Here is a 13843-nt window from a genome sequence, read left to right on the forward strand (position 1 = left end):
CCCTCCCCCTGCTTACCCCCAGTAACTGTAAGCTTGATTTCTATATCTGTAACTCTACTTCTGTTTTGTAGGTAAGTTCCTTTGTGCCCAAAATATACTTTTAAATTACATCATTCCAGACCAACATTAAAAACTTATGTTTTGCTTATGTTGATAGGGTTAGTCAGAATTGCTTTACAAATATGAAAATCACTATTATCTTATTATTAGACAATTAATATAAGTAAATTATTTTAAAATCAGGAAAAAAATAACCAAAATAAAAAATTATTATTTACCTGCAATTCAAACGTGAGATAACATCTCTGTTAACAATTTATTATATTTACTTCCAGCTTGTTATATTATTACATATATACCTTGCCATATGTCAATATTTTAAAACATAATTTGTATCAGTTTATATACATTTCTTAGGAATGTCTATAAACTTTTATGAATATATATCTTAAAATTCTCTATGATCTAAGTTCTTTATATTTGTGACATGCATTTTTCCTTGAAATTATACTCCTTTCCAAATCAGTGAGTATACATCTACAGCGACATTAAATAGTAGCACCAAGTTCAAATCATCATATACCATTGTCTGGATAGACCATAATTTATTGCCCCAATGCCAACTGCTGGACATTTAGATGTTTTTCACTATTACTCACACTGCTGTGGTAGATATCCTCATGGATAAATCTTTTCATCCTTGCTGCATAATTTCCTTGGATAGAAGCAGATTTGCTAGAGCAAAAGAATATGTATTTTTAAGGCTTGTCATACATATGGTGAAACTTTCCTCCAGAAAGGTTGTAGAGATAGTGATTCTTGGATGCTTCGTAAACTTTTCATTGTGCTCATATCAAAGTGTGTTCGTAAATATCCTGACAACCGGCACTCCCTCATTCAATGCCAGTTATTACCAGTGGCTTATTTAAATTGTCATTAAACAATGGTCACAATGAAAATGGTTTCCTGAGAATCCATTGAAATGCTGCCATAATTTCAGCGCTTGTGGAGTGGATCTTCTCCTGCTAAAGTCTTGTGTCAAGTTGAGGACACAATTTGGCTTTGCTGCTATAAGTTGTTCAGCACCAATCCCAGTCTATACAAACTCACTCTTTTACAATAGTGTGAATCCCTGGTGCATGGGCAACTATCATTAGGTGAGATTTCAGGGAAAATGCTTGAAATTTAGACAGTATCAGAGTTGCTTCATGAAGGGGGTGAAACCTGAGACATTTGGGAGAGTGATGGGTACACAACTGATATCAGGCAGCATTTCAGTCATGGATTTTCAAATTATAGCGAGGAAATTTGAGTGTGTTTATTTTGTCTTTGTTCGTAAGTGTTTTAATCACAACATCTCTGAAGAAAGTTGCTGAAAGAAGGAATTAATTGGCTGTTCAAAAAAAAAAAATGAGGCATTAGAAAGAGACAACCTTGATTTCAAATGTTTGATCTCAACATGGCCAATCTCATCGCTTTCACTGCAAAATGCACCAGAATAGGGGTCATCTGATCTTAATCCCCAAGAGGAGAAAGAGAACTTGTTGCAATAATTTTTGATCTGTTGCTGCCTTGACATACTCAAGGGAGGAAGCTGTTTCAGAGAGAAATCTTGTGGTTGTAAGGAAAAGGAAAGCCAATTCAAACTGGTTGAAATAATAAAGGAAATGTTCGTGAAAAGTCCAGGTTCTACTGAAACTTGTTCAGTTCAACAAGGTACCACGGGATGAGTTTTTCTTTGACTGTCCTCTCTGCCTTCCCCCATATCTTCTTCTTTTTTTTTTTTTTTTAAAGTATTAGCACCTTTTAATTATTATTTATTTATTTATTTATTTTTTTTGGCTGTGTTGGGCCTTTGTTTCTGTGCGAGGGCTTCCTCTAGTTGCGGCAAGCGGGAGCCACTCTTCATTGCGGTGCGCGGGCCTCTCACTATCGTGGCCTCTCTTGCTGCGGAGCACAGGCTCCAGACGCGCAGGCTCAGTAGTTGTGGCTCACGGGCCTAGTTGCTCTGAGGCATGTGGGATCTTCCCAGACCAGGGCTCGAACCTGTGTCCCCTGCATTAGCAGGCAGATTCTCAACCACGGCGCCACCAGGGAAGCTGCCCCCCCCCCATATCTTCTTCAGCTGGAGGGTGGCTCTTAGGCACAAAATGGCTGCCAGCAACCCTCACAGGTGTCTGCTTCTCTGTTCATAGTCTATGAGGAAAGAGAACTTCGTTGCCTATGGTTCCTTAGATCTAGGAATCGTGCTTTTTAGAAGCCCATGGCAAAAGTCTGCTTGTATCTCATTAGCCCAAATTGTGTCACATGACCATCTCTCAACCAGTCACTGTGATGAGAGGTGGGCTCTGCTGTTTGGCTTCAGCCATTTAGGACCACCCCGTTGCTGGTACCGTAAGTATTTTCTGAGGGGCAGGCAGTCTAACCAGGGAACCAACCAGTATCAAGAGGGAGGGAGAAGGGATACTGGGAGCGTGAGAAAAGCCGGTGTCCATTATGCAGAAGTTTTAAAAAGTACTCCCAGAGATCCTTATGTGCCTCCTTGGAGGACTGTCTCTCCACCCACTTCACCATCCCTCAAGATGAAAACTGATAGATTTGCCATCAATTTTCAGCCAAGGGGTTGAAACACCCTGGTGTATTGGGATAAGCTTGATAATATTACCTACAAGTCATTCCTAGTGATAGCTAAAGAGATAAAGTGTATAAATGATTTTATTGTTTCATGTCTAGCTGAGCTTATTCAAGGCTATCCCAGGTGCTTTTCTGGTGTCCCGTATGATTTATTTAGTGAACAAGACGGGGTACTCCGGGGTCTTGCCGTAGATTCTCCACCTCTAACCCGAGCTGCTTGGTACAGGACGCGTACTGGGTGACCCAGGAGAAAAGTGGCTGAGAATCAGGCAGGCTGGTAACGGTCCCTTCCCTGCACTCCAGACCCCACTCTCTATCCTCACCACCGCGCTACAGACATCACTCAATTTTTAAAAAAATTTTATGGGAGTATAGTTGATTTACCATGTTGTGTTAGCTTCTGCTTTACAGCAAAATGAATCAGTTATACATACACGTATATCCACCCTTTTTTAGATTTTTTTCCGATACAGACCATTACAGAGTACTGAGTAGAGTTCCCTGTGCTATACATCAGGCTCTTATTGGTTATCTATTTTATATATAGTAGTGTGTATATGTCAGTCCCAAACTCCCAGTTTATCCCTTCCCCCACCCCCGCTTTCCCCCTTGGTAACCATAAGTTTGGGTTCTACATCTGTGGCTCTATTTCTGTTTTGTAAATAAGTTCATTCGTACCATTTTTCTTAGATTCCACATATAAGCGATAGCATATGATAATTGTCTTTCTCTGTCTGACTTACTACACTCAGTATGACAATCGCCAGATCCATCCAAACGTCATTCAACTTGGATACAGCTGCATCCCCTGCCTTCCACATTCCACTCAAAAGGCCCAGCGCAGCAGGCACCACAGCCCAATTTCATTTTCAGAGAAAGTGGGTGATGATGGCTGCTGAAAAAACACCGCACCTCCTCCCACACGTCCGTGTTACTGTGATTTCTGTTAGTGAGTAGCTCACCTGTCCTCACTGTGCCTTCAGAAAACACTGTCAGTACAGTACCACTGACCAGCCATGGTCAAATTTCACTTGCCATTTATTTTTTTAAAATCTTTTCTTTTTGTTTATTACATAACTGATTCATATTTACTGCAGAGCAATGGGAAAGTCACGTAAACTAAGAAAAAAGTAATAAAATCTGCTATAATCCCACCCCCGTAGAGAATCACTGCATGGTGGGGGGAGGGGGGAAGCTTATCATATCTTTTGGTATGTATACATTCAAACAGATCATTTTTCCAAAAACAAAGAATCATGCAATACCTATTACTTTGTAACATATCTTCTCCCTTAGAGAACTCCTCCAGCACCTCTAGACTTAGATCATTATATTGTCATTACGTTTAATTGCTGCATAGTATTCTGTCATTTAGAGGCACCCTGATTATTGAACCTGTCTTCTCTGGTGAAGTTGTGATTTCCAAGAGTTTGTTCTCACAAGCAGCATCTTAGCAGTTTTGTTGATATGAACCTCTGTGCCCATGCAGGGATGTTCCCATAGGATGATTGACAGCAGAAGCATTATTAGACCAAGGGCAAGCCTGCTTTTGCAACATTTAGTATGCATTGATGAATTGCCCTTCAGAAAAGTCATTACAGTGTATTCTCCCACAGTTTCATTTGAAAGCATCCATTTTCCCATAATTTCTTGTCATTTCCTTTAATTAAAAAAAAAAAAACAATATTGCAGGAATTAATTTCAAGACACGATAATCCAGATAATAGTCTTGCTATTGTTCACCAAATTGGTAGCTGAGAAAAGTGACTTTTATATTACAATATAGTTAATTTAACTCTCTTCTTTATATTGACCTGATATCCACCTCTGAGTAATAAATTTAAGTCTTGTGAGGTTTCCCTGATGGCTAAGAAAGGCAAATGAATAGAGAAGAGGGAAAGAAAAACCCATGAACCATTACCTGGATAATTCACTCATAAAATCCTGCTAGGGGAGCAGTGAGGGCGGGGGAAAAGTACACTTGCATCTTTATTTTGACAAAATTCAAGCTCTCTAAATCAGCTACCTGTGCCACTTTACAACAATGATTATCAATGTTTAATTTTTTGCTTTACTTTGAGTCTAATGCTCATAATAGAGGCTTCCATTTTTCAATGCTTGCCATGAGTCAGGAATTTAGCGATTAATTTAATCATCACAATAAAGTAGGAATTATTCCCCTGTTCTTCTGCTGAAGAAATTAGGGCCCAGAGATGCTGAGTAATTTGTCCAAGGTCACGCAGGCGGTCACCAGACAGAAAGAGGATCAGAGCTCAGGTTCGTCCGTCTCCAAAGCCCTTGCTGTTGCCAGTGTGCCACAAGGCCTCTCTTCTGGCGGAAAAAAGGACACTGTGCTGCCTAAGGACCCCTCCAAGCTGAGCAGACATGTCACATGAACGCATGAGCCTCCTGCGGCCTGGCTCCGCTTGGAACAGTTGTACTGACACTTCTTTCACTTCTTGACTTCCCTCAGGTCCCAGACAAACCAGTGAGGAGCATCAAGTATACGGAGAAGGATATAATAAACCTCAAGAAAGACCTTACACGAAGCCGGTGAGTGAGCCCTGCACCGAATGACCCGCAGACAGCCCGATAGGGACAAGCAGGCTATGGGGTGACGCCTGTGAGTCTTTGCCGAGTCTCAGTGCCCCTCAGCCCTGAACATTAGGCAGGAGATTCGCAGGAGGGTAGCCCTGTAAGGACTAGGGATGGGACCCATTTCTTGGTTGGACTCTTCAGGGAGCACCTGCACCAGACCGACCTACCCATTCTTGCTCACGGCAGTCCCATGCCTAGAATTCCCTCTGCTTTGCTTTCTTGGGCTGAATCCAACTCAAGAGAGTTCCCTTATGCTCCAGAAGACTCTTCCCTTTTTACTGCACGCCCACAGTGTGGTAGCCGAGAGTCAGATCGACTTGGTCTCAAATACTGGCCCTGCTACCTGCCAGCTGGTGACACTGGAAGAGTTACTTAACCTCCCTGAGTCTCTGTTTCCTTAACTGTAAAGTGAATATAGTATGAGGTTGTTAGAAGGGGGTGAAATAATGCATAAAAGTGCCATAGCCTTGAAGACAATGCCATTCATATCTTCTTCCACCCCACCAATTCCTTCCTCCATAGCGTGATAGCGTGAGCAAACTGAGGTCTAGAACCATATTTTTTTCATCTCTTGGCGTGAGGTGGGATTTCTTTCTCCTCAAGGTGGGGTCATAAATGGGGCTTTTGGCCAAGCAACTCAAGGCGGAGTAACAGATGGAGAGTCTTTTAACACAAAACACGTTAAGAGACACGCTAAGCGGGGGTGATACAGGCAGCGCGCAGGGTCTGCTTGTCTCACGTGTCTCCCGCTCTGAGCCAGACGCTGGTAAGAATCACAGCGAGACGCTTCCTTCCTCACCTCCATGGTCTGGAAGCTCTTCCTTCACTGCGCACCTGCATCTCCTCCCCACACGGCTTTGACGGAACGGGATGACAGCCCAAGAAGAGGCAGGAAGGTGTGGGCTTTTGAAACGGGGGAGGAGGAAAGGGATGAAGGAGGCTAAGGGGGGCATCAGGATGGGGCCCCAGAGAACAGTATTTCCCCACCGACCACAGGAGGGGTGCCTGCATCGGTGCTGAGAGGGTCTCTGGACACCCAGTGTCCAGCAGAAACATAATGTGAGCTGTTACATAATTTCAAATTTTTCAGTAGCCGCACTAAAAAAAAGTGGGGAAAAAACAAGTGAAAGTAGTTCTAATAATATATTTAGCCAAATAGATCCAAAGTATTGCCATTTGACATGGAATCAATATAAAAATGTATTAATGAGATAATTTAGAGTCTGTTTTGAACATGTGCTGAAAAATGATGAATGGTGAAAATCCACAGTGTATGTTGCACTTAGAACATATATCAATTTAGATCAACCACATTGCAAGTGCTCAGTAGTTGTTACAGATTGAATTGTGTCCCCCCAAAATCCGTATGTCAAAGCCCCAACCCTCAACGTGATTGTACTTGCAGAGAGGGCTGCTGAAGAGGTAATTAAGGTTAAGTGAGGTCCGAAAGGTGGGACCTAATCCAATAGGATTGGTGTTCTCATGAGAAGAGGAAAGGACGCCAGGAATGTGCACACACAGAGAAGAGGGCAGCTAAGGACACAGCTAGAAGATGCCACCTGCAAGCCAAGGAGAGACACCTTGATCCTGGGCGTCTTGCCTCCAGAACTAGGAGAAAATAAATGTCTGTTGTTTAGACCACCCATTCTGTTATGACAGCCGCATCAGACTAACATAATAGTCAACATTGGAATAATCCTGCAGAGAATGTCCCCAGCTCAAGGGGGGATGATGGGACTCAGTCTCGGGGTTTCAAGCAGAGCAGAGCTCAGAGATGGCACGTGAACTCGTCCCTGAAAATCAACGGATGAGCCCCACAGGGACCCCTCTGTTAGTTGTGGACACATTGGCCTCTACGGTGTTTGAACCCAGGTTAGAGGGCTTTTGAGGCTGATGCCTTGGGAACCTGGGAGCCCCAGGGACTGGTGAGAGGTAGTGTCAGGAGGCCACAGTTACCTGAGTGGGGCAACATCTGGGCAGGCAGCGAAGAAAGAGGGTTGCACAGCTGAGGGTGCACCTCCCAGCGGGGATTCGTTCTCTGCTCCGCAGTCATGCCTGAAGGATATTCCAGGTTTCAGAGGGAATGTTCCAGGCTTCAGAAGAAATGGTACAGCAGGGGAATTGCATCAGAGGTGAGGTTCCATCTGTATGTCATGGGCACCAATCAGAATGGACACTGGCCGTACACAGCCATTATGACCATGTTAGTTCTTACCAGCTGAGTGTTCCTAGCCTGGAGGTAGATGATTCTAATACATCTTCATACATACCAGAATCTCTAGAGCCTAGGAAATGAGCGTTTCCATAATAATTTATACTGTAGACTGAGAGCTGGTAACTACAAGTACCAATACATGCCTTCTTGATCTACGTAGGTTCCAGATACCAAGACTCAACCCAGGCCAGGGAGGGCGACAAGCAGTGGTGAGCCAGCTTGTAACCAGAACTGATGCGCTGAATTTCCAGGAAATTTGCAAGCCAATTATTAAACGCAGCTATTGTTAAAAATTAACTTATAGAAACTTACAGTTAAATACATTATATTAAAACAAAGGTGATAAATACTCGCAACTCATCATTTCTTAATGATTTCCTACATTTTACTGCTAGCTATGCAGTTGAGGTTATTTCTGGTTATAGTATCTGTGTAGTGGAAATACTGTATAATGGGGGCTACTGCATATCTCCTTCCAGCTCCACATTCACTGACACCATATTGGTAGGTCAAAATCAGCTACAGTGGGAATATTTAGGCACAGAAATCAGCAAAAGGTACAGATCAGGGCTTACTTGTCCCTCCAGAGAGATGGTTGTTAAACATTCACCAGCACTCTGGGGACATGCCCCAAAATGACCAAGGTAGAACTTTCCACTAACCTAGAGGGGTCAGCAGAGGGGTGATGAAAAGGTGATAAAGACAGTGGCTTTTCTGCCATCCTTGAGTTGGCAAGCTGAGTCTGTCCTTTGTGCCAGACACATTTACCATGGCTAGAATTTAACATCCTCGCCAGACGGACTCGGCTTGTCCAAGTGCTGGGCGTGAAGGACAACGTGGAAAGGGCCAGACAGAAAAGCCACAAGCAAGAAAGCAAGAAACGACAGTAAAACTTTCCATCTGGCCACACTCCTGGATCCCACTGACATTTAAGGAACCAGAGATTCCCCTTCAGAAGGAACACCTTGTTTTCCAGAGGAAATCACCCTTCCAAGAGATGCATACCCCTTGGCGCCATCACCCAGTATTGAATGAGGTGAATTGTTAACAAAGAAGATATTGTCTTTTCCACGTACTGTTTTTAAAATCTGCTCCACCTCCTGTTGGAATCTAGCCCAAAACACCAAAAGGAGGTGTCAGAATGAGCCAAACACCTTGACTATCTCCTAGATTTTCATTTAATACTTCAGCCCCCTTATAATTCAATTGCACCATCCCTGGTTTTATGGCCAATTTAACATGATGCTAAAAAGAATAAAAATCTAACAGCTTTCCTCCTCGCCTCTTCCACCAGATGTTCGGCGGCACCAAGCTGCACACTGTGCACTCACTTCCCAGATTTCTCCTAGCAGAAGTTGACAACCGGGGCTTCTGTGTGTGCCCAGTTCTTGGTTGACTCTTGAAGCCAATGACATGCTTTCCTCCGAAGCTGCCGGTACTTTTTATTGCACATGGTTTTTTTCGGTTTGTTTTTGTTTTTCTAAGGAAAATAGACATCTCTGCAATGAAAACAACTGAAATGTTGAACCTGAAGCTGTGATATACCCGTGGCAAAGTTTAGTTAGGTACTGGCAACTGCAAATAAGCAGCGATGAATTAACCCCCTCTTCCAGCAGATCCCAGCAGGGTACAGATTATGCACCTGTTTCCAAGGTCTGCGACTTTGCTTTCCAGCTGCATTTGGTAGACTGCTGAAGCAGGGCAGTGAGATATGACAAAGGTGGAATTTTGGCAAAGGAAGAAGCTTTTTCTTTTGTATGAAGTTAGGCACTTCTTCTTGGTCCCTCCTTAGTTTTTCTGTGCTCATTCATTTTCTTCAACAAATATTTATTGACTACCAGGCATCACCAGGTATACACCAGGCATCATTGTATATATTGGAGACACAGCAGTGCACGAAGTGGACAAAACTCCTGTCCTCAATGAATAAGAGACAGTGATGTGCATTAAAATGGGGCAAAGACAAACAAGTTAGCAAGTAAATAAACAGGATTGGGGCAGGGGACGTTGGCCATATCCTATGAAGAATATAAAGCAAGGTGATGTACAGGCATAGCTCGTTTTACTGCACTTCACAGATACTACGTTTTTTACAAATGGAAAGTGTGTGGCAAGTCTGTCGGCACCATTTTCCCAACAGCGTTTGCTCGCTTTGTATCTCTGTGCCACATTTTGGTAATTCTTGCAATATTTCAAACTTTCCCATTTTTACTGTATGTGTGATGGTGATCTGTGATCAGTGATCTTTGATGTGACTCTTGCAAAAGATTAGGACTCACTGAAGGCTCAGAGGACGGTTAGCCTTCTTTAGCAGTAAAGTATTTTTTAATTAAGATATGTACATTGTTTATTTAGATACAATGCAATTGCCCACTTAAGAGACTACAATATAGCGTAAACATAACTTTATACGCAATGGGAAACCAAAAAACTGTGACTCACTTTATTGCGATATTCACTTTACCGCAGTGGTCTGGAACCCGACCTGCGGCAACTCCGAAGCATACCCGGATGTAGCAGTGGCAGTGACGGGGAGCAAGTGCTGCCTTAGCAAGAGTGGCCAGAGGGAGCGGTTTTGTAAAGGGGGCCGTGGGCTGACACCTGAACGGTGACGCCTGAACGGAGTATTTCACAGGACAACAGATGGATGGGTGCCAAAGCTGGGACAAACCAGAAACGCTGGAGAAGCAGAAAGAAGGCCAGCGTGGCTGGACCAGAGTGAGGGAGATGGGCACAGGCTGGAGCCCACAGGGCCTCGGGCCTCACAGGCCGTGGCGAAAAGTTTGGGTTTTAGTCTAAGTGCAATGAGAACCCGTTGGAGGGTTCTGAACAAGAGAGGGATATGATCTGATCTTTAAAAGAACATCCCATCGGCTGCATAGGGACCAGTAGAAAGGCTGTGTGGTAAGAGATGTCGATGGCTTGGATCAGCAAATAGCAGTGAATTGGAGAGGAGTGGGTGGATTCGGGATTTGTTTGGAGGCACAGGATGAGATCAGATGTGGGAGACAAGGGAGAAGGCGGGATCAACATGTTTTTATCTCTTCCACCCTCACGGGGATGGAAGATGTCTCCTAACCTAGAAAATATCATGTCCACTGTCATGGTCCCCGAGTGCTTAGTGATGGGATGAATTAATTCTGTTGTCCATCCCTGGAACTTAGAAGTTAAAAATAAGGGGGAAGGCCTGTACATTAACTCAGGGGGAAGTGACTGAGGGAGATGGCTTACATATAAATCTGTGGGATAAACCAGTTGATGAGATGGCTGGGCCATTGCTGTCTCCATCAGGCTGGTCTCCCTCTTCCACTGCCTTCAAGCTGGAGTGTCCACTCTGCCTTGTTGGGGAATGGCCTGTGGCTGGGAGGAGAAGGTGCTGATGTTGTCCTGCAACAGGGTCAGTCTGTCCTGGGAATCCCCAGGGTCTAGCTCAGTTCTTAGCATAGAGAAGCACTCAATAAATATTTGCTAAAGTTTATATTTGCATCGTATCTTAAAAATCTTCCCTGAGGCAGGCAGGAAAGTTCCTTTTGCTCCATTTCTCAGATGAGAAAACTGAGACTCAGCAAAGTTCAGAGATTTTCTTGCAGTCATTGTATCAGTTAGCTATCACCACATAACAAGTCACCTCAAAAAGTCAGTGACTTAAAACAGTCACATATATTAGTGTTTATGAGTCTGTAATTCAGTTGGGAGGTTCTCTGATCTCAGCTGGTCTCCCTTGAGTGTCTGTCATCAGCTGAGGGTTGGGGAGGTGACTTTGCTGATCTTGACTGGGCTCTCTCCTATGGTTTGGAGGATAACCAGCCATAGGGAGGTCTAGGGTGGCCTTGGCCCTAACAACATGGTGTCTCATTCTCAAGCAGGTCAGTCAGGCCTTGTTCTCACCATGGTAGGATTCTGAGAGAGAATGGAAGTGTGTGAAGCCTCTGAAGATTTATGCTAAGAACTGGCAAAACATCACTTCCACCATATTCTTGTGACCACAGCAAGTCACAAATCCAGCCCAGATTAAAGGTGGGGAATAGGGACTTCCCTGGTGGCGCAGTGGTTAAGAATCCGCCTGCCAGTGCAGGGGACGTGGGTTCGAGCCCTGGTCCAGGAAGATCCTACACGCCGTGGAGCAACTAAGCCCATGCACCACAACTACTGAGCCCACGTGTCACAACTACTGAAGCCTGCGTGCCTAGAGCTCATGCTCCGCAACAAGAGAGGCCACCGCGATGAGAAGCCTGCGCGCCGGAACAAAGAGTAGCCCCCGCTCGCCGCAACTAGAGAAAGCCTGTGCGCAGCAACAAAGACCCAACACAGCCAAAAATAAATAAATTAATTAATGTTTTTTTTAATTATTAGCACCTTTAATTATTATTTATTTATTTATTTATTTATTTGGCTGTGTTGGGTCTCCGCCTCCGTGCGAGGGCTTCCCCCAGCCGCGGCAAGCGGGGGCCACCCACCATCGCGGCCTCTCCCGTTGCAGAGCACAGGCTCCAGACGCGCAGGCCCAGCAGCCGTGGCCCACGGGCCCAGCCGCTCCGCGGCACGTGGGATCCTCCCAGACCAGGGCCCGAACCCGTGTCCCCTGCACTAGCAGGCAGACTCCCAACCACTGCGCCACCAGGGAAGCCCCTAATCAGTTTTTTTAAAGAAAAGGTGGGGTAATAGACTCCACTTCTTGATGGGAAGATCTGCAAAGTCTCCTTGCAAAAGGGTGGAGATTTGGGGTCATTTTTTTCAGTAGACCGCAGTCAGATAGCCAATTCTGAGCTAGCCTTTGAGACATGAGCTAGTTTCCCAAAAGTTCATTTGTACAAATCAGAGTCCCCCTCTTGGGAATGTAAAGTGGAAGCCACGTCAAGAATCAAGGAGGTAGCAGTGAGGGGAGAAGCTACAAGGCTCTGAGGAAGGGGGACCAGAGAGGCGTGGAAAGCTGTAGGGAACCAGGGCGTGAGGGGCAAAGAGAGGCACGATGAAGGAGCCGAGTGGGAAGTTAGAGGAGAAGACAGCAACCTAAGAGAAGAGAGCCCGACGTCAAGTCTAGACTCAACCTGAAGACTTTCAGATCCTGCTACTGAGGTCCCTGAAGCTCTTTTGGGAGAAAATCTCCAATTCCTCTTTGAGTTCCTGATCTTGGATTCCCACAAGATTTTTCAAACCCTTTATCAGCCCTATATGTACTCTTATAATAAACCCCTCTTGAGTGGAATAGCTTGGCAACCAAGGACCCCAATGACTAAAATGACTTCTTAGTCTATAAAGACAGAGAAATCCAGAGGAAATGTGACACCTTTTATCATCCCACTCTGTTGCTGGGCTGCTTTATGAGTTAATGGTGTTTAATAAGGGACATTCCCTTTGAGTTATGGTTTGTGTCTAAGCTGGTAGGTGGAGTGAACTTCTCTTCTTGAAACAAAAAGAGACGAAATGAATAATTTAATTAAAAGTTAAATCTAGATGGGTGGCACATGTACCCCCACTCCTTTCTCCTGTGCCCAAGGCAGACATTTCTGATGGATCACAGCACTCTTTGCATTTGAGCCCAGACTTGGTCTCAAAAGTCCTCTCAATCCAGCACTCCAGGTAGCTACCACCATTGATTAGAGTTGTTAAACAGGATGTAATTTATTTGTCATCTCTAAATTAGAAGACTCAAAAGGAGACTTTGGTATCTATCATATGGTACCTTATTAATCCAAAATGAGGGCGGGAGTGTAAGACCTTGGTATCTATAATATGGCACCTTATTAATCCAAGATGAGGGAGGGAGTGTAAGAGACCAGCAGGAGAACAAACCTCACTCAAATCCCTTCATAAATGGGGGTGATCTTAATCAGTGAATTTAAATAGTTGAAAAATGGTTGTTGACCTCTGACATTTACTGATGGTTCTCAATGGCTTCTGCGTCTCATCACTCAACACCCAGGACCTCCACATCCGTAGCCTATAGCCCAGAACTTCTTCATTTCAAAGTTCAAGCCTGATTCTTCCCACTGCCCCCTCGCCAGACTTGAGACTTGCCTCAAAGCCGCAGAATTGTTTAACATCACGGATTTATATGCTGGTCAATACTTTGGAATGCAGGCAAAGTTAAGCCTTCTGAATGGTACCTTATGAATCATTCAAAGAAGACCTTAGTTCCCCCACATTACATCATCCCCATGCCCTGCAGCCAGCGGGTGGACATTAATGAGTCCCCAGCATGTTCCATGAAGGAAAGGACTTGGCCCCGTGTCCTTAGCCCAGAAATGATCAACACAGCCTCACACCCAAAGGGTAGGTCACTGCTGTGGGCTGGAGGAACCTGGCTCGAGTTAATTGCATTTGTATCATCTTGAATGTGACCCAGAGGCTCTACCTACTTTTTCTTTGTTACTGGTATCTTCGTGTGTCTTTGAC

The 13843-nt window shown here is 44.4% G+C and overlaps 1 protein-coding gene across 4 annotated transcripts in view; it reads left to right on the forward strand.

The window, feature by feature from the left end:
* Positions 1 to 13843, forward strand: part of CCDC60 (coiled-coil domain containing 60) — a 166140-nt gene that overhangs the window by 66563 nt on the left and 85734 nt on the right. For all 4 annotated transcript variants that reach the window (XM_082355961.1, XM_082355960.1, XM_082355959.1 and 1 more), the window contains exon 2: positions 5108 to 5187. In XM_082355961.1, coding sequence (XP_082212087.1) covers positions 5108 to 5187 — 80 coding nt within the window. The remainder of the gene's footprint in view (positions 1 to 5107; positions 5188 to 13843) is intronic.

Source organism: Balaenoptera borealis (genome assembly GCF_965194805.1).
Source record: "Balaenoptera borealis genome assembly, chromosome: 14".
NCBI lineage: Eukaryota > Metazoa > Chordata > Mammalia > Artiodactyla > Balaenopteridae > Balaenoptera > Balaenoptera borealis.